Source organism: Nasonia vitripennis, chromosome 2, assembly GCF_009193385.2.
Source record: "Nasonia vitripennis strain AsymCx chromosome 2, Nvit_psr_1.1, whole genome shotgun sequence".
Taxonomy (NCBI): Eukaryota; Metazoa; Arthropoda; class Insecta; order Hymenoptera; family Pteromalidae; genus Nasonia; species Nasonia vitripennis.
The window spans coordinates 5,129,123-5,157,001 of record NC_045758.1 but is presented as its reverse complement, the minus strand read 5'-3'; the positions used below and the strand labels follow the sequence as shown (position 1 = coordinate 5,157,001).

At 42.3% G+C, this 27,879-nt stretch overlaps 5 protein-coding genes across 6 annotated transcripts in view; 2 read left to right on the top strand and 3 right to left on the bottom strand.

The window, feature by feature from the left end:
• Positions 1-6,747, bottom strand: part of LOC100121913 — a 35,166-nt gene extending 28,419 nt beyond the window's left edge. The window contains exon 1 of the mRNA XM_008211476.3: positions 6,248-6,747. Coding sequence (XP_008209698.1) covers positions 6,248-6,368 — 121 coding nt within the window. The 5' untranslated portion in view covers positions 6,369-6,747. The remainder of the gene's footprint in view (positions 1-6,247) is intronic.
• A 1,979-nt stretch (positions 6,748-8,726) lies between these two features.
• On the bottom strand, positions 8,727-14,337 carry LOC100121894 (serine/threonine-protein kinase VRK1). The gene is made up of 10 exons (XM_031923183.2): positions 14,236-14,337; positions 13,049-13,201; positions 12,010-12,202; positions 11,795-11,920; positions 11,518-11,714; positions 11,196-11,445; positions 10,700-11,112; positions 10,286-10,542; positions 10,010-10,146; positions 8,727-9,915 (listed from the first exon to the last, which is right to left on the bottom strand). The coding sequence occupies exons 3-10, from the start codon at positions 12,173-12,175 to the stop codon at positions 9,839-9,841; spliced, it is 1,623 nt and encodes a 540-aa protein (XP_031779043.1). The 5' UTR covers positions 12,176-12,202; positions 13,049-13,201; positions 14,236-14,337; the 3' UTR covers positions 8,727-9,838.
• Positions 14,151-22,505, top strand: LOC100121879 (RNA-binding protein 25). Of its 2 annotated transcripts, none has more exons than XM_016982083.3 (12): positions 14,151-14,550; positions 15,057-15,210; positions 15,645-16,017; positions 16,103-16,297; positions 16,371-16,486; positions 19,131-19,348; positions 19,433-20,174; positions 20,254-20,716; positions 20,994-21,206; positions 21,294-21,472; positions 21,551-21,697; positions 21,775-22,505. In XM_016982083.3, exons 2-12 carry the CDS (start codon positions 15,103-15,105, stop codon positions 21,865-21,867), a joined length of 2,847 nt encoding a protein of 948 aa, XP_016837572.1. In that variant the 5' UTR covers positions 14,151-14,550; positions 15,057-15,102; the 3' UTR covers positions 21,868-22,505. The 2 variants fall into 2 exon arrangements, with proteins under 2 accessions (XP_016837572.1, XP_008209697.1); XM_008211475.4 differs by having other exon boundaries at positions 14,425-14,550; positions 15,061-15,210; positions 21,775-22,270.
• LOC100114341 lies at positions 22,296-25,439 on the bottom strand. Its single transcript, XM_031923185.2, has 4 exons — positions 25,205-25,439; positions 24,782-24,878; positions 23,742-24,680; positions 22,296-22,952 (listed from the first exon to the last, which is right to left on the bottom strand). Exons 2-4 carry the CDS (start codon positions 24,846-24,848, stop codon positions 22,906-22,908), a joined length of 1,053 nt encoding a protein of 350 aa, XP_031779045.1. The 5' UTR covers positions 24,849-24,878; positions 25,205-25,439; the 3' UTR covers positions 22,296-22,905.
• A 417-nt stretch (positions 25,440-25,856) lies between these two features.
• Positions 25,857-27,878, top strand: LOC100121865 (m7GpppX diphosphatase). Its single transcript, XM_001605424.6, has 4 exons — positions 25,857-26,713; positions 26,909-27,054; positions 27,143-27,479; positions 27,567-27,878. Exons 1-4 carry the CDS (start codon positions 26,332-26,334, stop codon positions 27,740-27,742), a joined length of 1,041 nt encoding a protein of 346 aa, XP_001605474.1. The 5' UTR covers positions 25,857-26,331; the 3' UTR covers positions 27,743-27,878.
• The last annotated feature ends 1 nt before the right edge of the window (position 27,879 follows it).

Genomic DNA, 27,879 nt, shown 5'->3' with positions numbered 1-27,879 from the left:
CGAAAGGAGAATTTCGAGCTTATAATTGTGGAAACGCTCGCTCGCCGGTGTCGGTTTTAATTAAAACGGTATTGTTTTTCTCTTCGTGAAAAAATTATACGCAAAACTATATAACGGGCCTGAAAAATTAAAAAACATATAATCCACTCGGTCAAGCCCATAACAAAGAAAGCGTGTCGTTCTCTCGCGCACAAAGAAATAACTCGGCCACTTAATCATACGAGACACACAGACACACGGCCTTCTACATTTTCTACAAACTTCATCAAGAAGTTGCTCGGCGTTAATCCGACGCCGCAGTGGAGCTCGTGTCGCGTATCGTATCGCGCGAGACTTCAGCTGCATCGGAGTTGCTGATGATGAAGCTTCGTCAGACGGGAGAAAAGGAGAGAAAAAAAAAAGCGGAAACGAAATATTAAAAGCGAGAGCGTGGGATTAGTCCGCGGGGACAGCGAGACGGTAGCCGTTTTGATGAAGGGCTTGATTTCCACAGTTTATAAGCGCTTGAGAAAAAGTTTATCTCACATACCGTACGCGACGATGGATTAAGGTGCATAGTTCAAAAATCAATCGAGCGCACACAAGATAAATTCGCGCGCGAGAATACATCATCCGTTCTATGGAGGCTATAAATACCTAAGCTCGCATGATTCACACAACAAATAGACGCACGAGTGATAAAGCAATCTAGGCGAGGGAAAAAAGGTTCTATTTATTTTTCAAAAATATCATATCACTCGACGAAAATCTACAAACTCTGCATAAATAAATATACCGAAATCGAAAGCTCGCTAAAACCAAAACTCATCACGGCGCACGTATCGTATTATGACCGCAAAAAAGCATCAGCAGAATCTCTCCCGTTTCGCGGCAGCGCGTGCTGCAGTTCCATACTTACACGCGTGTTCGCTCGACGCTCGATCCATCTTTCTCTGCTTTCGATCTCTCGGAACTGGGCCGCCGTCGCGGGGCCGACTTTTAGTGGCGCCTAGACTCGCGACGCCGCGAATTCGATTCGTGTATAAATTCTCGGGGAGAAATTTTTCGGCGCCGCGAGAAAGATAAGCGTCTAATTATGTATGCGTATACGGTAGCTGCGGTTTTTTTTACCTTGTGCGTGTATGTGTGTCTAATTAGAATTTCTCTCCGATGCGTGCAGTATGAAATAATTTTAGTCGATGATGACGGTGTAATCGCGAGCTTATTATAGATTCTAAACAAACGCTTATATGAAGAAATCGCATATATAATGGGTAGACACATTAGGAAAAATCGCTCGCCACTGGAGAATAAACGAGAAAGAAAGCGAGATCGGCGTTTTAATAAGTATGCAAATGAAGCGCGCGCAGCGGACCAAAACTACCCATCGATTATTGAAATCGGACTTTTGTTCGGGATATGCATCCCGCTCTCTCGCGCGATGGAAAGTCAAGCGGTAGTTATCTCTCGCTCGAGCGAGTATACACAGTAAAAAAAGCTACGGATAGGCACACACGCGGTCACACTCGGCGAGACGCGAAAAAAGCTCGTCGTCTCTCTCCCTCTTTCTCGAGAGAGAGAGAGAGAGAGAGAGAATTCTCCGAAGAGCGACTGTGTGCGTGCGTGTGTGTATGGAAAATATGCATGTCGTAGCGTTATGTGCCTCTTGGAAAAACAAGACTAAGAGAACGTACACTATATAATATTATAGCGGTATCTGCCGAAGGGCAGGATGCGCTGCACTCGAGAGGAAGCAGGATTTCGCGCTCTCGATAGATAAAGAGACACTGCTGCAGTGTGACCGTTTTATGAATTTCGGAGGCGCCTGATTGAGCGCAAAGTTTACGAGACGGATATGCAGCCGGAAAGGCCTCTTATACGTTTCAACGCGTTGCTGCGAATTCAAACTGATTAATACGCTCTCGCACTTCTCATCTGCATATACACACGCACGAGGAACTCGCTCATCCTGCGAATTAAACTTTTTATCCCCGGCGTCTCCCTCCGTCGTCGTGTGCACAGCTCTCTCACACACTCGAAATCTCAAGCGTCGATTCCCGGTATAATAACACAACACGCGCTGCTGTCTTTCCCACAAAGCCTTTTTTGCCGCGCAGCGCACGAAGAAAAACAATATCGATGATCGCCCCGCGCGAGTGTCTTCTTCCATGGAAGGCGGGCCTTTTTTACCCCCCCCTATAACTGCTCGCTCGCGCGATTTCTCGGTATACACAACGCTGAGAGAGTGTATACAAGCGACGTTTCGGCGACTCTCTCGAGTTTGGCGCGACGCGAGGACGGGTTGCCTTATAAGTAGACGCCGAGAGCGGAGAGCCTATTGAACAACCCTGTGCACAAGAGGGAAAGGGCATCTCTCGTCGCGGCCGTTTGTTGTGTGTAGGTTGAGCTGGACGTATACAGAGGGATTTAAACGAGGATATCAATCGATGCGCCGAGATCACGATCTCTCGCCGGAGAGGAAGATGTTTGTTTTCCCATCGTAGCTTGGGCTGTAAGCGAGAAGAAGCTCTGTTGGAAAGAAATCACGTACTTACGCGGAGATTTTTCAGGCGCTTCGTTCAGAGCGCGATGTGCTCATATTAAACAATAAACGGATTATAATACACGCCTCTAATCGCAGCCTGTCACGCATCTTCGTTAGCCGCCGCTGTTATTATCCCCCTGGGAACGCTTCCCAGAGTCTGACATACGTATACCTCTCCTTCACCTACTCCACTAATTTCTAAGGTCACGTTGGGGATTATACAGTTTCGCCCCGCCGCGGTGATATTGAACGATAAACCACGTTGTTGATAGACGAAAGCAGCAAAGAGCTCCTTCCTAATAAATTCAGTCGGCCGCGCGCAAAAAAGCGAGTAATACAAGCGTATGTAGCAGCCTTTTATAGAATCGGAACACAAATACCCGGCACGGAAACAATGCGCGCCAAGTAAGTATATATACCTACAGCTATACATGCACACAAAGCTTCCGCGCCGCCGAAAACAAAACTCTTTCAGCGCATCGCATACACACATGCACGAGCAACAAGTGCCGGACAAAAAGAGCAGCGGTACACGCGACAAAGACACGCGCTGTGTCTGCGCATAGAAGCCGCCCTTTAGCAGCAGCATCTCGGCCTCTTATATTTTCCGGAAAAAACCGACGGCGATAGAGAGTCTCCACTCCGTGGTCATAATATAGGCTACTACAACTGCTAGTGTACAACTACTAGTATATACACGGCACACCGTGCGCATACACACGCGTTTCGCGCGAAGGTCAGTGAACCGCGACGCCGCCGCTGCAGCCGCCGCGTGGGCGCGACCAATCGGAATGCGCGCAACCTCCTCTCTCGAAGCTACTTCGGTGCTTATACACAGAAGCGATGCAGATGCATATATGTACGGGAGTTGAAAATGTGCGCGACGATCCACGCGCGAGAGAGAGAGAGAGAGAGAAAAAGAGAGGACCGCTGCCGGCGCTCCAACGTAAACAAAAGCCCGCGGCGGAGCGCAAGAGATATGTGCGGAACGCGCGAAGAAGGCAGATCTTTTATCCGGGACGCTTAGCGCTTTTCCAGTCTGCGCGAGTGTAAAAGAGAGACGGCTGAGTAGGGAAGGGGGGTGGGGGGGGGGGGAAAGCGCCGCGCCGATAAGGCGCCAGGGCTCCGCAGTGTGGGAAGTAATTGCCGGGCATTGCAACCAGTGGAATGGGATACTTGTACAGCGATACTCGGGCAGTTAGATCTAGCAGAGTTTCAACGAGGCTGTTTTGGCATACGCGAGAAGAGTTAGTCGATTTCACTCAAAACGAAGTAAATCGACCATCCGACATCCGTAAACACGGATGCATTCATCCTGTTTTTTTTTCTTCAAAAACGCACCTATAAGAGCGATGCTCCAGGCATTTAGCGCCCGCGACTAGCTTCATTTGGAATGAAGCCGCTATTTTTAACGCGGGGGAGTCTAGAGTGTGTTTTTTTCTCCTCCTTTTCTCGAGGCGCGAGTTTGTTTTATGGGCTTTGATTGGGAAATGCGTTTTCGGAGAGATAGACCGAGAGAGAGAGAGAGACTTGTACGAGTGTTTCAAACAGGTTTGGAATTTGGGTCGTGTGTGTAGTGCACGCGCGCGAGAAAAGCCGTACACGCGCCGAGGTGAGAGATGAATGGTCGAAATTCACTCGATTGTTGTTGATTGTTTCAAGTCGGGGAGTGTCTATGTTTTTCCATTAAGCTTCGCAAAGCGTCTCGCTATTGAGTGAGCTTCTACATCTTCTATAGTAAAAGACCGAGTGTACGAGTATTTTTTGTATAAGCTTACGGCTTATCAGTGCAGCAATCGCAGTATAAACAATGAACTGGGCTGTGACACGAATGACAAAAATGAACAGTTACGCGCTTCACGGGCCCACACGTATAGGTAGCTCGATAAAATATTCATGAATCGTCCTAACGCCTGCTGCACAGCGATAGGAAACGGCCCTTACCATCTATAGGTTCACAGTTCGTTTCGTTGCATTTGTATTTTAAAAAGTATATAACGTTTCCTTTTCACGCGTAATAAATATCACTCGCTCATCGCCGCGTGGCTCAGTTCGATAAAAAGACGCAAGTTCTATGACAAAACGAGAGTACAGTACTATAGGCGTATAGAAAATAGAGCAAATAAATATGCAAACAACGAAAAAGGTGCTTCAAAGGGTCAAGAGACTTGCAGCACGGTCTCAAAGGCCAGAGCGCGACAAAATGCTTTCGCCGCTCGCGCGACTCTTCCACATAAACCTTTTTATACGTCAGCACCTACTTCCTGTCGGATAATTGAATTCTTTATGGTTTCTAAAAGTTATTCTCGGTTCTCGCGAGAATAAGAGTCGAAGAGAGAGAGAGAGAGAGAGAGAGAGTGAACTGCGCGTGTGTCTTTGACGTAGGTATACGAGGCTGCTAAATTGGTTATTTACCACGGGCTCTCGAATTTTATTTGGATTTCACTGATGACACTCAGCCTCGTGTGTTTGAAATACTATCGCGAGAGCGATTAAACTTTTGAAGGCGATCGATAAATTTTCACGAGTCAACTTTAACTCCGTAATTAGCATCGATCGCTATTTTATTCGTACCGTCTGTTTCCATCAATTATTCAATTCGACACGAATACGACGTTAGATGGCTAATCGATAACCTAATAAATAAACAAGATTGGAAACTTCGATCTCCCATCGAAACAATCTCGCTCGATTTATGTAACTCGCGGAGCTTTCGAAAAACTTCAAAGGTTTCACAATTTTCTCTTCTTTTCTTTTTCTTTCGAGCCCAACGCTCGAGTTTCAATTTAACACGGATTCGTTCCATACATCCCATCTCCGCGACGGCAAATATTGACCGACGTTACAATATATCTCGCGCGAGCGTGATCACCCCCGCAGAGAGAGAGAGAGAGAGAGAGATATGCGTTCATCTCACCGAAAAACAAAACAAACACTCCAACGTCGCTTTTTCCGAGAAAAAAATTAGCATCCTCTCGATTTAGGACTGTATAACAGCGTGTGGATCAGTAACACAATACGTCGAGCTGAAAGACTGTGCCGTGACTCAATTAGAGATTCTCTCTCCGTCTCATACAAAGAAGCGAACCCTCTTTAGCGCCAATTTAAGGATAATCTTAACGAGTAAAAGGATCCTTTCTCCCGAACCCCCGGCGCTTCTCAGAACGAGCCGAGACACGCGAATTAAAATCAATAAAGCTGTCTCCCCTGCGATATCCAAGTACGTGTATCTCTATACCTTCTCTCTCTTTCTTGTACGAGTGCTTGCTCTCGTCACGAGTACAGGTAACGATCGCCCATCTATCGAGGATAATTCAACCCAGTGCACTGCACTATACTCTCACAAGCACGATGAGACACTAGATACTGCATATGCGAAGAGGAGATGCAGCATCGGTCGCTGACCCAGTGCGACTGTTGCATCTCCGGGCGGTGCACAGCGTATAACACGCATACACACGCGCTGTCATTGCGCCGACTCGTCGCGCCGGTATGCGGCAGTAGTAGCTCGACCTTTTGAACTGTGTGATCGACGTTCCGCGAACAAAGCTGGCGCTATCCACATTTTTCGGAAGCGGCTTATACAGCCGAAAAAAAAAAGAAACGAACAACGTCCGCTTTCACCGTGTCGCGGTGGCTTATCGGAGAACTAGGCCGAAGGTGCAGCGTAGTAGGCATGGAGCCTTGCGTACACGCAAAGTAAATAAAAGAAGACTCACTCACCGATAAAGTCCTCCCAGCTGATGGAAGCGTCCGAGTCGTCGTCGTCGTTGGCCATCTTCTCCTGGAGTAGTAGGCGAGGCGATGGCTCCTCGCCTCGCCGGCCGTACTGCTCATCTCTCATGCTCCTCCCTCATGCTCGTTTCATATACCTCACACGCTGCACTTCTCCGGGTCTAGTTATTACAAGTATATACGTCTATATACTCTCTTTCTCTGTACAACCCTCGCCACACGTATACCTCGCACGCGACTACGCGGTTTATTAGCCTACATAAACACTGTTTTCTCGTCGCGCACTCGTCCTCACCGCGCTGCACTGAGATCGCGCGGGTAATCTTATACCTATAACCGGAAGTAGCGACAATGTCCCCCGCGAGCGATAACGTGCGCGCGGAAAACGCGAACGACGAGAGGTTATAGAGGATAAGTATGGCACACGGAAAGAGGTGGAAGAGAGGAGAGCTGCAGTCGGCGCGAGGCTGCGACTCGGACTGAGCCCGCGCAAGCCGCGATCAAGCTCAGCCGGCGGCTTATACCCCCACCCGCCCTATAGCCTCGTATACATGCATATACTCGCGCTCTCTGTGTACAACATGGCCCTATGCGCGAGTGTATGCGGTTACAGCGGGAGATGCTGCGAAAGCCGAATATCCGAGAGCGAAGGCGAACTTCGTGAGAGAGAGAGAGAGAAAGAGAGAGAGCTGAGGATGCTCCGGATGTCGAGGCTACTGGAGTTTAGTTGGGGAATTGGTGAGTGCGTTTACCTGAATATCGATCTTTATGTGTATCGAAGTGAAAAGTTGGCTTTCAGAAATTAGATAACGCTCGCGAGTGCGTGCGAAAAGAGTAGGGGAAAAACGATGAGTCCGCCGAGAGCATTAAGTCATAGAGAGGCTCGCGCACTCGCACCTAACACCTAATGACGAAGGTATAGAGTGTCGAGTCGCGTCTCGTAAAATGAACCGAAAGTCCGGTAACTTTAACCGACCTGCCAATCCTCGTAGTACAGGAATTTCGCTTGACTCTACACACCGTTAAATTATACTCCTAAAAACTCCTCTAAAATAGACGCTATACACCAACTTTATATATTTCATTTTTTTTTTTTTTTTTTTTTTGTAAAACTGCTTAATACGCACGTATAACAGCCGAAAATACACCGGAACTTCAAAGGCAAATTCCCGGCATTCGAAAATTACTCGACCGCCGCTAATGAGTCTCTCTGTCCCGTACGCGACTATGCAGCGAATACTACTGCAGCATAGCGACGCATCTTTCTCTCTCTCTCTACCCAATATGCACGCGAACGTTAAATACACGGCGGCGCATGTGCGTAAGCGCGTTTCGCGCCTGTTGCTCTCTTTTGCATATCGCGCAGCGAAGAAGAGGGAGCAAGTACCAGCTGAATGCGGAGCCTGTATTTTCGTGCGCGGCTTTTCTTCCTATTCCGCTCTCTCTCTCTCTCAAGAGAGAAAGAGCAAGTATGTATACTATATAGCGGCTCGTTCGGGAAGAGGGACTTTTTTGTGCGGGACTGTACAAACGAGGGGAGATTTGAATGAAAGTGTTTGTTGTGTGCGAGAGAGGAGTGCTTTTGGGCGTAGCGGAGGCTGACGCTCGGAGATTACTCGATTATTGTATCAAAGAGGGATTAGGCGGAATTTTCGAGTCGAAAAAAATACTCACAGAATACGACTCAATCAGCGCAGCCGAGCCATCGAATTCCCATTCAATTACTCCGGCTTACGCAGCAGTAAGTGTATATACGAACTTTTTCGAAGAGGAGATGAAAAAATCAAGCCGAACTGTAAATCAACGAAAATTTCGCTCGTCGCCCCTCGCCGACCATCAGTTATCCTTCAACTCACTCGCCAGTCTCCTCCGCGCGCGTACACATCATTTTCATTCAATAAACAAGTCATAAATCCAGCCAACGCTCGTGTCCGGTCTGCCGACTGCAGCAAGTTCATTCTCCCTCTTCTCTCGTCCTCTCTTTCTCTCTCATTCGCGCCAGGATGCAAAAAAGGGCGCGGCGGCGCGTGTATTTTTCGGAGAGAGTGCGAGAGAGCATTATAATGCATGCACGCATCGGGGGCCCACCGAATAACCGCCTTCTATTATTAGAAGCGCGCCGGCGCATCCGACGGAAGGATGAATGGACTCTCCCTCTCTTTCTCGCTCGCTCCCTCGCTCGCGCTACTTCGATAGTTCTTGTATTTTCTCGTCTATCGGTTCGGCTGACGGCTTTCGAGGAAATCGACGCTCGGACTGATTGTTGCCGAGGAACGATGGAAAGTGTCAGCGTTGCGCGAGCTTTTGTTTTCGGATTGTATTGAATGATTATAAGGAATTGATCTTGATTGGGAGAGTGAGAGTGGAAATTGTGAATGTGGGTCATTGTCTAGTTCTGTAATTGAGGCGCTCGATGGGAAAGGTTTCAATAAGATAAAAGACCAATTTCGCTTAAATGCACATTGTGTGTGGTGTGTGTGTGTGTGTGAGTCTATATTTCCGTAATACAATATGACATATTACATGATAAGCGAGATAAAGGTTGAAATGTACAAAAGAATCCTACGCATATCGTTATCAAATAGAGTTCTTCTAGTAATTAAAAAAATGGAGCTACATAACCTTTGTATCCTACGAATTTTTTTGTATAACTTTTTTATTTCCGCTTGCCTCAACTCGACCATCTCTTTCTATTATAGTATAAGTATACGTGTCTCTCGGCCGTATACAGCGCTTTACTCTATCGCCAAACCAAACTCGGTCGCGCACGTGATAATACAGTACATAAGATTCTTTCACTTATTTATTTTTTCTTTTATTCTTCATTTCATTACGTGGCACAGGTACGCTCAACTTAACAGTTAATATACAGTTATCACAAAAGAAGAGATAAAGTAAGGTAGTTTACTTCCTATTTACAAAAAATTAATTCAGATAATACGTTGAAAGGGAAACATAAAGCTTCTACGCCAACGAGACTGGAAGTTCCGAGTTTAATTTCGCTTCATCCAACTCTTGAGGAGTTATCCGAGAATCTCTGCAGTTTCCGATTCAATCACTTATGTACGATCACTACCTAAAAAAATGCTAAGTAATGTTGGCCTGCGATTCCGGCCGTCCGCTTTGTTGACTTCACCGTGATTTACATAATATTAGTTACCAACTAAACAGTTAAAACTTAGTAGCGAAAAACGGAAAATAAAGCGCAAGCTTTAATTTTTCTACAAATTCTTCATCGTTTAATTTATACATAATTAATGAAACTATAAAAAAACGTGTATATTAAAATAATAAAACGATAAAATAATGACATGTGTAAAGAGGATTGGTAAAAAAGGAAGGTAGGGGGGGGGCTTATTGGGATTTTTGATCACCAAGGCTCTGAAAGTAGCGTTGGTAAGGCAGTCTTACGAAAAAGTGGCGAGAATCACGCGAGTCTTGTTTTTCCTCTCGCAGGAACGTCAAAAATCTATCCTAGTCATTAATACTTACACATTATTTTTATACGAAAGATTTTCAATTTCTTTACGATCGATCTGATTTTCCAATTCTAATTGCTTACTGCGAAATTGTCAAAACTTAGTAGGACAGTTTTCTCTTCTTTCCACTGTTCCTTGGGTCAGTCTGCAGCGACCTCTTCGCCGACTTGTTTTTACCTGTAAGCATAAAACATAAATTTACGTTAAATTTAAAATTATCACTCTCGAGATAAATTTAAGAACCTCGCAGAGTTTCACAAGAGATACTAACTTTTAAGCTGCGCTACACGAGAGCGCGTAAGTCTTTTAGTTTCGTTGGCATTCGCATCGAGCTGCTCCAAACTCTTTTTCCTTAATTGAGCCACTTCTTCCATCGCCGGTGTCATCCATTTCGCTTTAAGTTCATTGCTGTAAAAGAGGAAAAAAGGCATGTACACGGTTATTCTTATCCCGTACACGTATGAATTCCAAGAGAGTAGCCCAGAGAAAGAGAGCAAAAAGCCCGCGTATATAGAGAGTAAAAGAGAAAGAGAGGGGAGACACTTACTCGGAAGACTTTGAATTCGTTCGCTGCCTCACCAAACCAGTTTGTCGCTCCTTCATCTTCTGCAGCACTGCTAGCATGGCGTAGGTGGGGAGCGTCGGGGGCGGCGGCGACGGTGGAGGGGTGAGCGGCGACAACGGCGGCTGAGCACTAATTTTTGCCAGCTTGTCCGGGTGACAGGCCAACACGGCCTCCCAGCTAAAGTCGCTTTCCTTTTTCTCGTGCTCCGCCGGCGGCTGTGTATTTCGCGTTACTCTTACCTATGCAACATAATGGAAAGTGTTTACGATTTCGTGCAGTCGCGACGCGACCATATGAATGCACTTATGTACAAATTTGTATGCGCTCTGATTGAAAATTATTGAAGGTCGTGGAAAAAATGGGGAAACAGGAGCGGATGAAAAACACAATACGTACCTCGCCGTTGACTGGCCTACAAGGTTTCCGCTCTCGTAAACACTGTCTCTTGGAGGTTTTGACGGGTGAGGAATTTTCATTGGCATAGGACATTCGCTTTCCAAAAAGACTCTCGAAACTCATATCTTGACGGAACAGACTTCGGAGATACGCGTAATCCGGTCTGGATTCAAACTTCAGATTGGAAATGTATTTCATGTAGTTTGTTATGTTCTCGGGTGGTTTTTTGTCTTTGAAACATTCCTTCATGAAACCGTCGACATTCTCAAAATACTTTTCTTTTTGAGCATGAATTTCATCAGGGTCAGCAGATGGAGCCAAACCACCATCTTCCTTTTCCCAAGGCAATCTTCCACATAGCCACTGAAGTAGATTGTATCCTAAAGTCTCCAAGTCTCCTCTTCTTGAGTGTGCTGTAATTTGAAAAAAAAAATGATAGTTAGTGATAAATGTTAACGTGAATTGATGTTGAATTAAAAATTAGCACAATGCTTACTGCCATGATGCGCGTCACGAGAAGTGAATTCTAGTGTTCCTTCGTGAGCTCTTCTCTCATCATGTAAAAATGGTTTGTGCACACCATTGCTAGTCCGGTATCTGTATGCCAAACCAAAGTCAACAAGAAATGCCTGAGTCTTTTCAAGCTCTGAACGATATTCCTGGCTATTCTTCTTTAGCAAGATATTTGCTCCTTTTATATCAGAGTGAGCATAACCTTGACTATGTATGTACTCTAATGCATACAACTGAAAACGAATTTATATAAATAATATAATATAATGTTATATGATAAATGTTGCTCAAGATTAAATGATTACCATTTGAACAGCAAGGCTGTTGATAAGCTTGTTTGATAGTTTACGACCGTTTGAAGTAAAAAGTTTTCCCACATCTGTTCCATATCGGGGCATTACTAAAAATCTGTACTTTTCACCTTGATAAACATGAGAGCCTGAACCCTCATACGATGGTATGCCTACTTGACGCAGATTTTGCTCTTTACACCAGTTCTCAACTGAAATAGAAAGAATCGAAATTTGAAGATTTGTATTTTTCTGAATAGTGATTGATGAGATCCAATAAAACAAAACTTACTCATTTGCTTTTTGGCAGCTCGTATATAAAAGTTCATTTCAACAAACAGTGGCCCGTTGTTGTGTGGTTCAATTTTAATGACATACTTTGCATTTGGGCCAACAGGCTTGTGAATGTCATCTGAAGCTAAAGTAGAAAAAAACAAACATAAAAATAAAGCATGCATTGCTTGCATCAACATTAATTATAAATAAGTATATGTTTACAAACTTTACCTAAATAAACATCTCCAAAACCTCCACAACCTATGGAGTCTCCCAACCTCCAAGAATTTTGTTTGATATCTGTTAAAATTTCACCAGCAGGAAGACGAGATGGTAGGCGACAGCCTAGTGCTGCCACCCTCTTTAGAGGAATATCCTCAGCTCGTCGTGGTGCCATATTTTCTCTTTTGTTATAGTAAACAATCTGAAAAATACGAATTGCAAAAAATAAACCTATGCTAAGTAAACAAAATAGTAGTCGCATAATCTTCTTTGTGGAGGAGGCAGTACCATTTTTAGCCTCCCAAAAAATAGCAATATGTATATATATATATACAAAAATCAATACTATCATTGTTTTGCTAAAAACAGCTGCTCTAAAAATAAAATAACTACAAAAAATAGAATTTCTTCTTGCAATGGTGCTGTAATTTCATTTAAAAAATGTGCAGTTTCACCAATTTGCATAATCTGCATAAAAATGTATAAAATAGGTTATGAGTCACATCGAGAGATAACAAAAGTGAATCTGATGTGTATGTACTTGGAACAACAACAAATCAAAGTCGATCGCCCACAATCTCCGAACGCATCTGTAATCCAGCATAAACAACGATACGATAAAAAATTTCACTTTTGCAAATCTCAATGATTCTGACGAAATGTGCCGTCTGTGCAACGACTTTTGATCGACCGCAGGCTTTTTACTCTCCCAAAGAACTCGCTCCGAGGCGAAAGTGAAACTTACGTTCTAAACATGCCAAAAATGTGCAACAACAACGTCCCGTCAGATTAACAAACAACTGCAACAATCAGCTCACTAATCACAACAAATACGCGAATTCTCGAATCCACGCGACGTCACAAAACTAGGACAATATACTACATTCCTCGAAGAAAATTCTCGCGACTACTGCTTCGACACTCATAGGCATATCAAAGATTTTCTTGACGAGTGAAATTTGGAGCGTAGCTAAGGAAGCCTGCGAGCTCGGAACGAGTCGTTTCGTCGTGGAGACGGCCTCGAAAAACGAACTTCTCGATCACTCACCTGATTGATAATGCAGTATCATAACGTCCGGAACTCGCAGAATCAGTCGATGCACTTGGCTTGAGGAAAAACGTATTACTTGCAGCCAGGATTTAGACGACAGTGGCAGGTAATTTAGGCACTTGCGATCCGTACTGAGCACTCTGCCATTTTCTGTAATGTACAGTATTCGTTATGGAAAGCCGATCAGCTGAAATGCGCGTTCTCAAACGCACAGCGACACCGACAATGATGGCGCTCCGCTCAAGGCGTATCCTCAGAGGCGGGTAATTCAAATGGTTACAAAAGTCGCCGAAAAAAAATCGCCAAAAATAATTTTTTTTTTATATATATTGGACAATGGACAATTATTTAAGTATTAAAAGGAGGAAAGTTATTGTAAAAAAATTGTTAACTTAATTTATTTGGTGATTTTTGTAACCACTTAAATTAGCCGCCTTCAAACAATTCATAACCTCAAAGCATCGTACACGAAAATGATCAATTTTATTGAACAATATATAATTTATCTCAAAAATAATAACGAAGTTTATTTTGGAAAATTAAAAACGTCAAGAAAAATGTTATATTAGATCTTTTACATAGATCAATTATTTGTCGAAAGCCTAGTTATCTCGGCATAGGTATATGTACACGCGGGGGCGAAGCACGCAGTCAGGGGTTTGGTAGGAATGCGATTATAATTTATAGCGTCTAAATCCAATATGTCGTCGTTTCTGCCGGTCCTTTACTCAAGGATCCTTATCCGGTATACGCATAGTTGATGCGATGAATACGTGCGGACCTGAGGGATAGCCCAGAGGAGAGAAAAAAAAGTGTGAAACAATTTTTGCTGGGATTTTTTCGCCAACTTGTTATAGAACAAAATTGTTTGTTGTATTTAGAAACTCGAGCGCGGTCAGCGCCGGTATCTTTGAGAACGCTCGAAATATAAAAATAGAACACGAATTTAATATTTCGCTATTTTCTTAATTCTATTGTATATGCTTGAGAGCGGCTCGCATTACGTTAGGAACTGTACGCTCTGCTGCATTACACTGGAATATGCGCATAAAAAATGTTCGTTAATTCTCCGAAAGTTTAGAAAAAATCATATTATGAGAGACGGCACACAGGCTTGCGGAACAGAGTTTGCGCACATGCAGAGAGCACGCCAGTAGGGGCAGTAGGGCCAAGAAGAAACACACCGTGTCGTAATGGCGCCTGGTCGAGAGTAGCACAGCGGATTGCCGAATGAGAAAACGACTCCGAGCACTCCGAGTGTAGTGCGTGCGTGTGTGGTTGCTCTGCTGCGCTGCTGGCCTGGCTAGCTGCCTCCGTTCGTCCTGCAGCAGCGTCTGCATTCGCCATAAAGTACTCCATCAAGTTATGTGCGGTGCTTGACGTCAGCGGGGCTGCTATTAGTGCTATACCACTGCTGCTCTGCCAATACATTATTAGTATATACTTCCGACGACTCCTCGTCGGGTCTGCCATGCAGCTTCAAGTTCCTTGATTCGAGTGTGAGTGTTAATTAACCGGCGATCTAAGTATTTGCATCTATTCAGGCCGTTATTGTCGAGCGGACGTGTCGATCTCCGGCGCCGTGAGGACGGGAGAGTCGCCTGTTTAGGTTAGAAAGTCTATGGGCTTGCCCCCAAGCCCCCGTGGCTATATTGTCGTGAGTGCGTGCATACATCTATAGGCTCGGGAAGCTTATCGAGGAGTCATCGTCAAATCGGTCGATTTAGTTCAAAGAAAAGTGTACCTACAGAGTGCGAAACGTTCTAGTGTGAATCGAAGCCGCCGCCGATGCTCCATTTTTCCCCGAGCGAACAGTTTTATTCCAACATCTTGATCGATCTGTTTGTCGTTAAAATAGTCACTGGCCCGAGACGCTGCTAGCCGTTTGTTTGTTTTGCCGTTTTGCTGTTTTTTTCCTCTCTCGTTGCCGATCGCGTCTGCTGCTGACTCAGTCCGATTGACAGAAGAAGTGGTTTTTAACCGGAGTTCTGTTTTGTTCGTCTAGGTAGAGATCATTGTAGTTGAAAATATAGAACAATTTATCGAGTAAGATGTCGTACCCAGGACAGACTCCAATGGGTATACCTGGCATGCCACCAATGCCATACATGGTGGGTGCCCCGCCGCCAATACTTGGAGGAGTCATGCCAATGCCTCACGTGAGTATCATATCTTTGTTGTACTATTTTTGCTGGCTATTTGCATTTGGCTGAGAGTATATTGCAGTAAGTTGTAGATTCATAGATTAACAAAAGCTTTGCTTGCAATAGACGGATTTGCAATAGCATTGACTGCATTTTTGTGTAAAAATGAAAGTAAAAATTATATAGATCCATAGAAGTATAAATCTTCAATTGATTCACATTATTAATTCATTTATTGATATATGTTTGATAGTTTCACACAAAACGTACCAATGTGTAAGTTGACTGTAAAATCTTCGTTCAGAAAATATGTGAGTCATGAATCATAAATCTTCTGAGCTACCAATAGATATGAGAGAATGAAAATGCTACAAATGCAATATTTATTATTTATCTAGCATGAAGTATTTCACAATATAGTTTTGTTTCAATAAAATACACTGTTACAGATGGTTCCTACACCGGTGACAGCGATGCAAACATCTGCTCCAGCTGTCCGGTATCAGAGAAACCAGCCGGCTGCACCACCTCCAAGGCCTGAGGCTCCAAGAATAAAAAGAGAACGAGAAACAGGTCCTCCAGTCACAGTTTTCGTAGGCAATATTATGGATCGTGCACCAGATATTATGGTGAGACATATACTTGGTGCTTGTGGTCACGTGCTATCTTGGAAGAGAGTTCAGGCATTTGGTTTCTGCGAATATGCTGGTCCAGATGCTGGATTGAGGGCCATTAGAATACTGCATGACATGGAAATTGGTAACAAAAAGTTAGTTGTCAAAGTTGATGCTAAAACAAAAGTAGAACTGGACAAGTTCAAAGGTTAGTTGGTTTTTGTTGTACTGTTCTTTTGTATTAATATCAAATGTTGACAGATATGTATTAAAATGAGACATTTACTTGACAGCTGAAAGGCGGAAAAAGCTGAAAGGGGGTTCATCTCCTTTGCAAGACGAAACGCCTGCTGAATCAAATGAGTCGGAAGACAACGACGACTACATGGATGATATGATGAAGGCCATTGACACAGAGGCTCATCAAAGAATTCAGCAAATTATTTCTGAGCATCTGACCGATCTCGAAATAGTCGCGAATAATTCAGGTATGTATGCGAGTACTGAATTTTTTAAACGAATTATTTTTATACTGATAAAGTCAATTTTTGTTCTAATTAGAAGAGCCTATCAAAACAACGGTGGCGAAGCTCCTGACTCTGGACGATGCTGAAATTGAGGAAAGTAAGCGCGATCTAATCACACGAGAAATCGGAAAGTTTCGGGAAGTTATGAAGGTAATGATAATTTTTTAAGCAGTATGATACATAAACTCTTGCATCGAAATATTGATTCGGTGTTCGATGATGGGGGGGTCTGGGAAAATAAACTTTACTGCTTGACTAGTTATCGATAATCAACGATAATCAACAGACGCCAGCCGAGAGGAGAAGCGCGAAACTCAAGTTTCTCTAGCTTCATTCGTTGCTTTATTTTAGAGTCGTTTCTAGAGACGCATAAAGTGCTCTCGAGGGTCTACTCTGTTAGACCGAAAGACCACTGAGCTGCGTGAATTGTATACGTGTGTAATGATTATATAAATGTAGAGTATGACTTAGTGAAAGGAAAGCATATCCAGCGAGAGAAACCTCGCCAGACACAATTTTTTTTTTCTTCCTCGACGAGACGGAGAGCGTTCAGTTGTTCTTTATTTTGTGTAAACAGCCAGTGTTGCTCGGCCTCTCACACGATCAGACATGTACGTAGTACCATAGGTGCTCCAACAGCGCCCCTCGGCACTGCCAGCAGCCGACTTCGATACCGTGAGTAAAATTCACCAAAAAATCAGATCAACAATGAAAACAAAAGTAAAACAAAAATCGGCAACGCAAAGCCACTGACAAATCTAAATGTTCCTCGTGTAAAGGATCCCCATACATAAAGATACATTTGCTACTTCTCTATTTCTCTACCAATGAGATGCACACTATCACTGCACACATCAAAATTTATACTTTTTTTTAATATTCCTCAGTATACGTAACTGTAAATCGTGATGATTATTCTCGTTTATTGCTAGTTTGAACATTGCATTTTATTTATTGGAAAAAATATCGTGATCTTTGCCGGGTCTTGGAGAAGTGAAGCAGCGCACACGAGATTAACCATACTATTTCTATTCATTTCACTGTCTCGTCATGCCTCATCGACCCAATACTCGAGAGTGCGCAAAGATCACAGTGTGTTTCTGCTTACAGTAAATTCCATGAAATACAAAAGCGATTCTTTGCCTATAGATTTGTTTGTCTGCATGTTGATAAGTTTTTCTGCCATATAGAATTGCTCTGGACGATTTTCAGTTGCCTAGTACTACTTTTGACAAAAGAATTAAAAAAGGAAAAGTTATGAAAAAAAGTAAGGATTGAGGAAGTTAGAGTTGGTTGAGGTTTGTGGAGTTTTGTGAAGCACGTAGCCCAAGAAAATTGTGCCTTTGATATTCAACAGCTGTCGCTGACGCTTTGGCTGATACAGACACTGAGAGACAGTGATGCTCCGTTCTCGGCGGCGCAAGGATAACGCACGCAAGAGCGAATGATTTCCGACGATGATACACTCTCGGAGAATCGTCTCGCTTGCCGAGCGAGCTGACACAATAAGAGTTGCAATGTTGTGTCACTTCTCGGCAACGAGTGAGTAAAAGAGAGCAATGGGGAGATCGACCAATATCTGACTCTGCGCGACGACTTCGCCGCACCTCCTCCAAATCGGTATAACCACGCAACACTTCTCTCTCTCTCTCTCTCTCTCTTTCTCTCTCATTTTATAAAATACTATTAGATATTTTTTCAGAGCAAGACTCTCATATTACATATACCACACGATATAGGCTATAATGTTAGAGAAAACCGATAATCAAACATACAAGAATGCGATTTTTATGTGAACGATTAATGAATGAAAGGCCGAGAGGTTCGCGCGCGGTGTTGTGAGTACTCGCGCGCGCGGCCCTCGGCTCTTTATAGGTATACAGTACACGCAGGCTAAGAAACACCATATAGACATACACATCACGATGCATACGGGTGTAGATAGCGAATGCCGAGCAATTCTTTCTTTGCCATGTACTGCATACACACTTACATTCAAACACTGACACACACAAGTCATATGTTTATATTTATATATTTATATGTGCTTTTGCTACATATCCCCGATTTGCTCTTCTGTTCTCATTTCTCTCTAGATCATAAGCTTAGACGTAAGAATTAGTCTTTTTATGAAACATAAGCAAAATACCTATTCATAAGAAACGAATCTTTCGAGGAAAAAAATTTTGTCTCTCTCTCTCTCTTTCTTCCTCTCGTTCTATAAAGGCTCTGCCAGTGTAAGCTGAACAAGCGGCGACAACCTATATCGACAGGTCCTTCAAAGTTGTGAGTAAGACAATACGAAGACTGCGCAATTGAAGATATTTATCGATATACTATTTTTCATGTAATACCAATTGAGCATTTCAAAGAATTATTTTCGCGCTCGAGTCAGCGATCGCCTCGACGCAGCCGCTGCATTATCGGATTCTTTTTTTGTTACGCAGAAGTGGAAATTCGATTCGCGGCTATCGCTGGCTCGTCAGCCTAACATAGACCATACATTAACCCGCCATGAGTTATTATTTTGATTACTGTATAATGTACTCGTTATTGTGATGAAATTCATGCAGTCCTTTATTTCTATTTTTTTTACCTGATCTGATGGATCGATAATACGATCAATATAACTGTATTTACGCAGAATATCGGACTCGATTTTTGAATATCCACATGATTGTTTAGTTTTGTTGATAAGCTCGATCTACCATATGCATATGAATATTATTCAGCGTTAATGGTGTAGAGGGACGAGAGCCTACTAAATTTGGACAATTCTGTTTGTCTTTTTTAGAAACAAGAAGAAGAGAAGGCCAAAGTGAAGAAGAAGCGCGAGAAGGAGGAGAACGAGGAGCGCGAGAAGCGCGAGAAAGAGCGCAACAAGGATCGCAAGGACGACGATGCCAATAGCACCAAGCTGGACGGCGATGATGCCGACCCGGGCAGTCCGCACAAAGGCAGGAGTGACAGCACCGGCAGCAGTCGCAGGGATAAGCGACGCAGCAGGTCGAGGTACGCACTCGTTTAATCGAAGCTATCTTTGATTATTACCGAGAGATTCGATCGTTAACCTCGTCCATTCGTTCTTCCTTACAGGTCCAAGGAGCGAGAGCGAGAGAGGGACCGTGGTCGCGGTGAACGCGAGCGCGAAACCGAGTCCCGGCACAGAGATCGTCACCGAGAGGGTGACAGGGACCGAGGCGGCGACAGGGACCGCGACCGAGACCGAGCAGAGCGTGAGCGCAACGACAGGGCTGAGCGCGAACGCGAGAGAGACCGGGAACGAGAGCGCGACAAGGAGCGCGAGCGAGAACGAGAGCGCGAGAGAGAACGCGACCGGGAGAGAGAACGTGAACGAGAGATGCGAGAGCGAGAACGCGACAGAGACCGGGACCGAGAGCGCGAGGAGGCCAGGAAGTCAGAGCGCGAGATCATGCGCGAGCGCGAGGAAGAGGAGGAGGCGAAGGAGCGTAAGAAGAACGAGAGGCGAGCCAGGGAGAAGGACGCTGCTTACCAGGAGAGACTGCGGGCCTGGGAGGCGCGCGAGCGTCGCAAGCAAAAGGAGTACGACAAGGAGAACGACAAGAAGCGGGCGAAACGCGAAGCCAGGGAGCGCGAAGCCAAACGGCTCAAGGAGTTCCTCGAGGACTACGACGATGACAGGGACGACGCCAAGTACTACAAGGGCAAGGAGCTGGCCCGCAGGCTCGAGGAGAGGGCTGTCGAGGCCGAGGCCGACTCCAGGGACAGGTGCGCCGAGAGACAGGAGCTACAGCGCCTCAAGGAAAAGCTCTATGCCGACTCAAAATACGCAGATCCAGCAGCAGAGTTCGAGAGGGTAGGTTTCGATTTTGCTTGTGTTGCTTGTAATTTAGAATCATGATTTTTCTTTTCTTAACGCATTCTTTGCTCCATAGTTGAAAGCCGAGCGGGAGGAACAGTACAAACCAAAACCAGTAATAACGATCATCGACGAGGATGACGAGAAACCGTCATCGCGTCACAAGGAGAAGGAACACCACCAGGAGATGCCGCCGATTGAAACCGAGCCGATCGATAGCGACAGCGATGAGATTGCGCACTACGACAACGGAAGCTCCCAGCCAGCTCAGGAGATCTCGCGGACACCACCGCGACCTCACCCACACCATCATCACCATCGTCGGCATCACCGGCACCATCAGAACCACCACAGAGGGGAACCGATTGAGGAGCACGAGGTCGAGCAGATCGATCTAGAAAGAGATGGACCAATCAAGGACAAGAGGGCTATATCGTCGCCGATTCGGTCAACGACGCCGCCACAACCGCCACAACCTCCGATTCACGACGAGGACTCGAGGACGTCACTTGTCAGTGAGCCTGACAAAGTCAGCGGCAGTGAGTAGACTATACTTTAAATTGTTTTGCTTCTTCATTCTTCGATTTTCCATAGTTTCTGCATCGTATCTTTGCGTATACATTAAGTAGAGTAGTAGACAAATCATACGAATTGATTCGCTCATTCATTAATATATCCTGTAATTGTCTATATTTAATTAATTCCATGTCTCCCACATAATTGACATCATGTAAGGACATGCTTTTAGTGTTTTTTTAATGTAGACTGCGAGTAACGCGTATAATTAGCAATTAATCGTTCAATTTTGCTTTAAAGGTAACTTCGTCCCGTTTGCAATGGGAGGTGGAGGCTCTAGAGGAGATCATGCAATGGGTAACAAGACTCCTGCCAGTCCAAATGCAATATCGAGCTCTCAGAACTCTAATCAGTCGAGAAAGAAAAATCGCATCGACGTAAAGGACGTTTTCAATAACGATGATGACGATGACAGTACGAACAATGCCAAAAAGCGCAAACTTGTACCTATCGGTGAGTTATTATGAAATCACTTTATTATCCTGCATAATATCGAATGCCATTATTCTTTTCATTAATCTTTATATTGATAAACTTTAGATTACGGTGAAGAGAAGAAAAAGAAGAACGAAGAAGCGGCTGCTGCAAAGAATGCGAAAGAAGAAAATTCGAAATCTCAGGAAGAAAAGCGAAAGCATATCAAATCTCTCATCGACAAAATTCCTACAGACAAAAATGCGCTGTTCGGATATCAACTCGACTGGGCTGTTATTGATAACGTAAATATTTATTTGTTATATCAAATATATCGGAATTATAAATTAAAAAAAAAAATTTAATATCTTAATTCTTTTCAGTCGCTAATGGAAAAACGAATACGTCCCTGGATAAATAAGAAGATTATTGAATACATTGGTGAGCCAGAGCCTACGTTAGTTGATTTCATCTGCAGTAAAGTCATGGCCGGAAGTTCACCTCAGGGTATTCTTGATGATGTACAAATGGTAAACATATTATTGCACTTTATTTTAAATAGGTTATATATTGTACGCAATATTTACGTATGAAATTTTTATTTCAGGTTTTGGATGACGAAGCTGAGGTGTTTGTGGTGAAAATGTGGAGGTTACTCATTTACGAAGTTGAAGCAAAAAAAATGGGTTTAGTGAAGTGAATAATCCAATGCTTTCCATAATGAACTGAAACATTTCAACTTGAATGAGCGAATGCAGAGAAGGACATTTAAGGAATTCCTTTGTATAAGTCGTATATTTAGGTCTCATGTTAAAACTATCAACTACTAAGAAACAATAAGTGTAAACAACAGTGTGAAAGACGATTGTAAGAAAGAAATAACTGCAAAGCATGAGAATGCGAGAATGATACGAAAACATAATTTGTAATTAAATTGTCATTTATAAGGTTCTTATAGTCTTGTCATTTATACCAAAAATGCAATGTTTAAAATGAAATTTTTGGTAACGAAATAACGCGCCTATAATGATTATGATAAATCTAAAGTGGTTAAAACTTTGTTAAGAGATGCAATTTCATTACAGTTTTGTCCATAGCTCTAATCCAAGTTTACATTGAATCATCCCGTTTTTTGTTCGCTCAATTTGTATATTTACTGTGTATTACTATGTACAATAAGTAAATTTATTTTCACTCATATCATTTTGATATTCATTTCTTATTGACTTCTCTCGTTCATGACAAACTCAGTATTGTCAGAATTTCGCTGATAAATCATTTAATTGTGTATGTACAAAACTAAACCATTTTTATTTAAAAATATACGATTGACTATAACTGCAGCTAGTTTTTTTATTTCAATCTATGGAAATACATTTATTAATCATACTATAGAAATACAGTTTTAGATGAGTTTATGAACTGTGTCAAACGTAAAGTATGCATATCATCACGATATACTGTTAATTTCCGTGAGTCATCTGCCATAAAAAGGAAAAAGCGGACACTGTCCGCAGGTCAGTAGCAAGTGTCAGACATGCAGAGATGCAGGAGTCACGTATTTACTGAATGACACCATTTTAAGATATTGATATATATGCACATGGAATGCCAAGTACTGGAAGAAAGCTGAAGTGCTGTGCTTCTTGACAGTTCCTTCCATTATATGCATGATTCTATTTCGAATTTCTATAGTTTTATTTTATTTTTTGTGATTTTGGAATAAATTAATATAAATTTAATAATTATTATAATCTTTACGCTTCCAACTTGTTTCTTCAGAATCTGGAAAAGAAAAATATTCTATAAAAATCTACATATTGTTGCTTCAATATTAGTTGAATTCTAAATTCATAATTTTTTATCTCAAGTTTTTGTTCTTATAATCATATCTGCATTTTCTTATATTATCCCATATGTGACATCATGAATTTTCATTATTCAGGATATAATGTCTTAACTTTCAAATAAAATAGACGTGCGTAAAGGTAAATAAATTCTGTGGCAATAAACAAAAAACTATATAGAACAATAAATAATTTTCCTTATAAATACTATAGATTGCATTATATTCTTTAAATTTTCCATCTAAAGTTAAATAAATATTTATTGGTACTTTAAAATTTGTTGACATATGTAAGATTTATAAATATAATAAAAAAAGCTACTTCTATCGTCAAGATTTGTACGATTTTTTAAGTTGACCCAAAAGTACTCTTCTGGTATCCTTGAATAACCTGCATTTTCATTTATATTACTTCTAAAAATCTAGTTACTTTTGTAACGTTGTCTACTCTAATATAACATTTTTTCCAAATTTAAATAATATTTTCCAGCTTAATTTTCATGTTTAATTGAACACAATCCACTTTGAGTATATCTGCCAAACATCTAAATGTAATTAATCTTATGCCTTATTTTATTATATTTTGACTGGGGATGACATTTTCCTTGCCATTTATTTCTACATACATCTCTCACTTTATTCGCGTTTTTAATTACTCTTTAGAGTATACTTGAAGTAAATTGATAATAATTCTAGTTCTTACAATTTTAATCGTGCTGTTTACATACCTGCCATATAGGGTTTTGCGTCTTTGGGTTTATAATATTGATTGTGGTTTCTTCCTGGTATTTCAGGTTTCACAGTTCTTTTGAATGGTTTACTCAAATTTGCTCTTTCTCTACCTCCATTGTCATATTCTCTATTCTTTATGTATTTGTTTTGTGGATTATTTGGAATATACTTTTTATTACCAAAATATGGGGTTTTTGATGTTCCTGCGTTACTTCTTGGGCAATCTGAACCTTTGTGTTTCTTCTCTGCCTGGCAAAAATAGCAAAACCAGAGTCCATATTCAGCTAATGGGCATTCAGGTGCATTATGCCCTATTTTATTGCACCTAAAACACCTTTGAGTTGGACCTACATGCCATTGCGTTCGTTTTGGTGGGAAACTCCCCTTTGGGCCTTTGTGGAAGTCATCTGCATTTCTATTCTTGAATTCTTTGGTCTCTGACTCTTTAGAGATCAAATTTTCTTCTTTGGGAATGTTATCATCTTCTTCGTCTAATAAATCATTTGATTTCAAATCAGGATTAATGCAATCTAGCAGGTTCAATGCTTTTTCTGTAAGCTTATAATCTCTTTGAATGTTTAATTTTGATGTACTATTTGATTCCAGCGATTGCTTAAGATTTCTAAACGTTTCGTTTAATTGACTTATTATGGTTGACTGTACTGTTTGTGGTTCAGATGTTTCAACATCAGCATCCAGTTCTTTATTAACACTTTTTTTAGAAATTTGCGATCTTATTTTAGCTTTTTCAATTTCCAATAGCTTGTTGGTTATTTTTTGTTGGCCCTCAAGGAGCGTTATAACCTGAGACATCATGTCATTTTGTTTCTCCTGATTTTCTTTTATTGATCTTAGTACACTTAGTACACCCATCTTTCTTCTATCCGACAGTGACGGTGAGTGAAATGGTGATAGGTCATGTGATTTGAATTCATCTATGAATCAAAATAATTGTGAAATTTTGTTACAGATATAAGCACTCTATGTTTATCTTTGCATAGATTGTTTATAAATCTAATTAATACAAAAAAATTACCTTCGACATCTGAGGCTTCATAGTCCTCATAATTAGGTTCGGTAATTTCTATTTCTGTCTCGTCCATTTTCTTCTAAAAAGTTCCTTTTATAGTATCCTGCAATATCGAACATTTATTTAACTTGATATTTATGTAAATCCTTAATATTCATTATTTTTTATCTCTAACTGAATGGCAATTGGAGCTAGTACAAATACTAGCAGCTATTCTTTCACAATCCTCTATGCTTGTACTGCAAGATACCAAAGAAACTCTAAATTCTTGCAATTATGTACCTGCACAGATTGCAGAAAATCCTGTGCAAAATAACACCTCTAACACGCCTCTAATGCTCTTCTACAACCATTTTTGCTCCGGTTAGTTTCGCGTCTAGCTTCGATTAAGGAGAACATAAGTATTTCTAATTCAGCCTAAGTACTTACCTCAAAACTTTATTTACCCTATGCTTATTAATCTATCTTACAGCACACATGAAAAAGTTGTATTTCTTGAGAACATCTAAAGCAATATTTAACGATAATGACACTCTGTCTGCTGATGATGGCGACCGGGCATGAAGCGCCAAGCGGAGAAGTGGAGGCTTCGCTTCGCGTATATGGAAGCTGAGTGCGTCACGCGTGACACGATTCGATTGGTCGAAGTACCGTTGCGATGACTCAACCCTGCGAAATATGAAATTTCACTTGTTTCGGCATGTTTGTTTAAACAAACTAATACTCAATTCTATATAATATCAAGGTAACATTGGTATTATAAAAAATGTATATATTAGAGAAAAAGAAAAAAATAGTAATTTTATCATTCAAAATGAAAAATTCGCTCAACTTTATCAATAAAGTATAAGTTAAACTCATAAACTACTTGCGATGATTCTGTCGTTCTTCGATTCGACCGCCGACGGCTATAAGGGGAAGCTGACTCCCGCGTGTAAGTATCTATAATAAGTTTGTCGGCAAAAAAATCGAACTGCAGTTGCAACAATGCGGCGATCCACATATAATAGGTATGTGTACCTATATATATGTATAATTCTCGAAGCCTCGTCTCCGCCCCCTAGTGGTCAGCCGGCAAAGCAGTTTCTATAAATTAATAAATACAAATCCTAACGTAATAATCCAAGTATTATAAAAAAGCGCTCGCGATAACTCCAAACCATCTGAATCGAATTATCTCTCGATCTCCGCTGTCCGCTGGCAAGCCTGCAACCCTCGAAAACGTCGCCTTATAGGTACTTACTTCTGGCGCGCATAATAAGGTCCGGGCGCTGCTCGCACCTGGCGACTGCAGACAAGGACAGAGTGCGTGAGAAAGATCCATATAGGCCATCAGCGGCGCGCAGCCTGCACAAGCCAGCTTGCACATAAGTACATCAGTTCAGCCCGCAGAGCTCGCCGGCGACGACATCGTTCTATACATATATACTTACGGACGAAGCGTGCTTTCGCGAACGTCGAGCGTACAACTCGCGGCGGCGGCGTCGTCAAGTTCCGTGAGCGAATCTCTCCCGCAGTTGCAGTTCAGATCTCCTCGTGTGCGTGCAGCGTGAAAAATGGCGGAGCAGAGTGTCGACGGTTCGCCGACGAGCGAAGATCAGTCCCCGACTGCCAAAAAGATGAAGCCGGACGTCGCGACGACGGAGGAGTCCGACGCCAAGCAGCTCGAGGCCAGCGTCCACGAGGCCGCGCTCAACCTCTCGAGCTTTCAGATGACGCGCGTCCTCAATGTCAATAGCATGAGGAAGCAGATATTCGTCGAGGGAACGTTCAAAGGCTACGAGAGCCCGGCTGTCGTCATTCTCGAGAAGAAGATCTTTCCCGAGGACGAGATCTTCCTCAAGCGGGGCTTCTTTAACGAAGGCACCATCATCAGGAAGCTCTTCAGCAACGACGTCTACGGGAACTACGAGTGCTTCCCCACGCGAGAACACAATGGTATATAGTAAAGCGCTTCTTTCCTCCCCCTATTATTATCTCTCTTGCTGCCGATGCGTTTCTACCGGCTACAGTAACTATATAGGTAGTTGCTCCGCTTTCGGCTACGTGACAGTTACGGCCGCCGGCTCCCTTCTTTGTTATGCGAATACTTTGCGACTTTCTTTTCTTTACGAATCTGCGTTTTTGCGACAGGTCTCAATACAACAATTATACACCCCGCCAGTCAGAAGCATTTGGATAAGTTTTTAAGAAAAGAGCTTTACATCGTCAACGAAACGTACGAGATTTATGAAAAAGTTACTCTACCCTACCTCGAGGCCAACCAGTTCTCTCTTCAAGTAGGTGTCTCGCATACAGGCATACAGGCCAAAATTATTCTTGACTGTGCATGTATCCATTAATGAGAGCAATATTTGCAACTTTCAGTGGGTGGACAACATTTTAAATCACAAGGCAGAATTTGATAAAATCATCTTTGAAGATAAGGACAAGGAAAAGGGCTTTGTAATGCTGCCAGACTTGAAGTGGGATGGCCAACTGGCAACCTTAAGTATACTAGTTTTAGCGAGAAAGAGAATAAGGTCTCTCAGAGAACTTAACGAGACTCACCTGCCACTGCTCAAAAATATTCAAGAGGCAGGAACAGATGTCATAATGAAAAAGTACAATTTACCCGCATCTCAGTTACGAATTTACTTGCATTATCAACCATCCTACTATCACTTACATGTGCACTTTTCATATTTAATGTTTGAAACTCCAGGTATGGAATATTCTTTATTTCTTTATAAATCTATCTAGCTACATAAAGTTACGCACAAATTATGACATTCTTATTGTTGGATTCCAGGAATATACTGTGAAAAAGCCCACCTACTTTCTACTGTTATTAGCAACATAGAAATAGCATCAGACTATTATCAAAAAGCTGTTTTGTCATTTGTTGTAAAGGAGGATGATCCGCTGTGCAAAAAGTATCAAGAGAATGGTGTTTTAACTGTGATTGATAGTCCGGCAGACAATTAAAAAGAGAAAATGTGTATATTAGGAAATTATTTTTATCCTTAAATTAATTAGCATTTTGTATTGACGAAGAAGTCTTCTGAATCATAATACCAAATAAAATGTGATGAGATATGAAACTTTTTATACAATCATAAAAC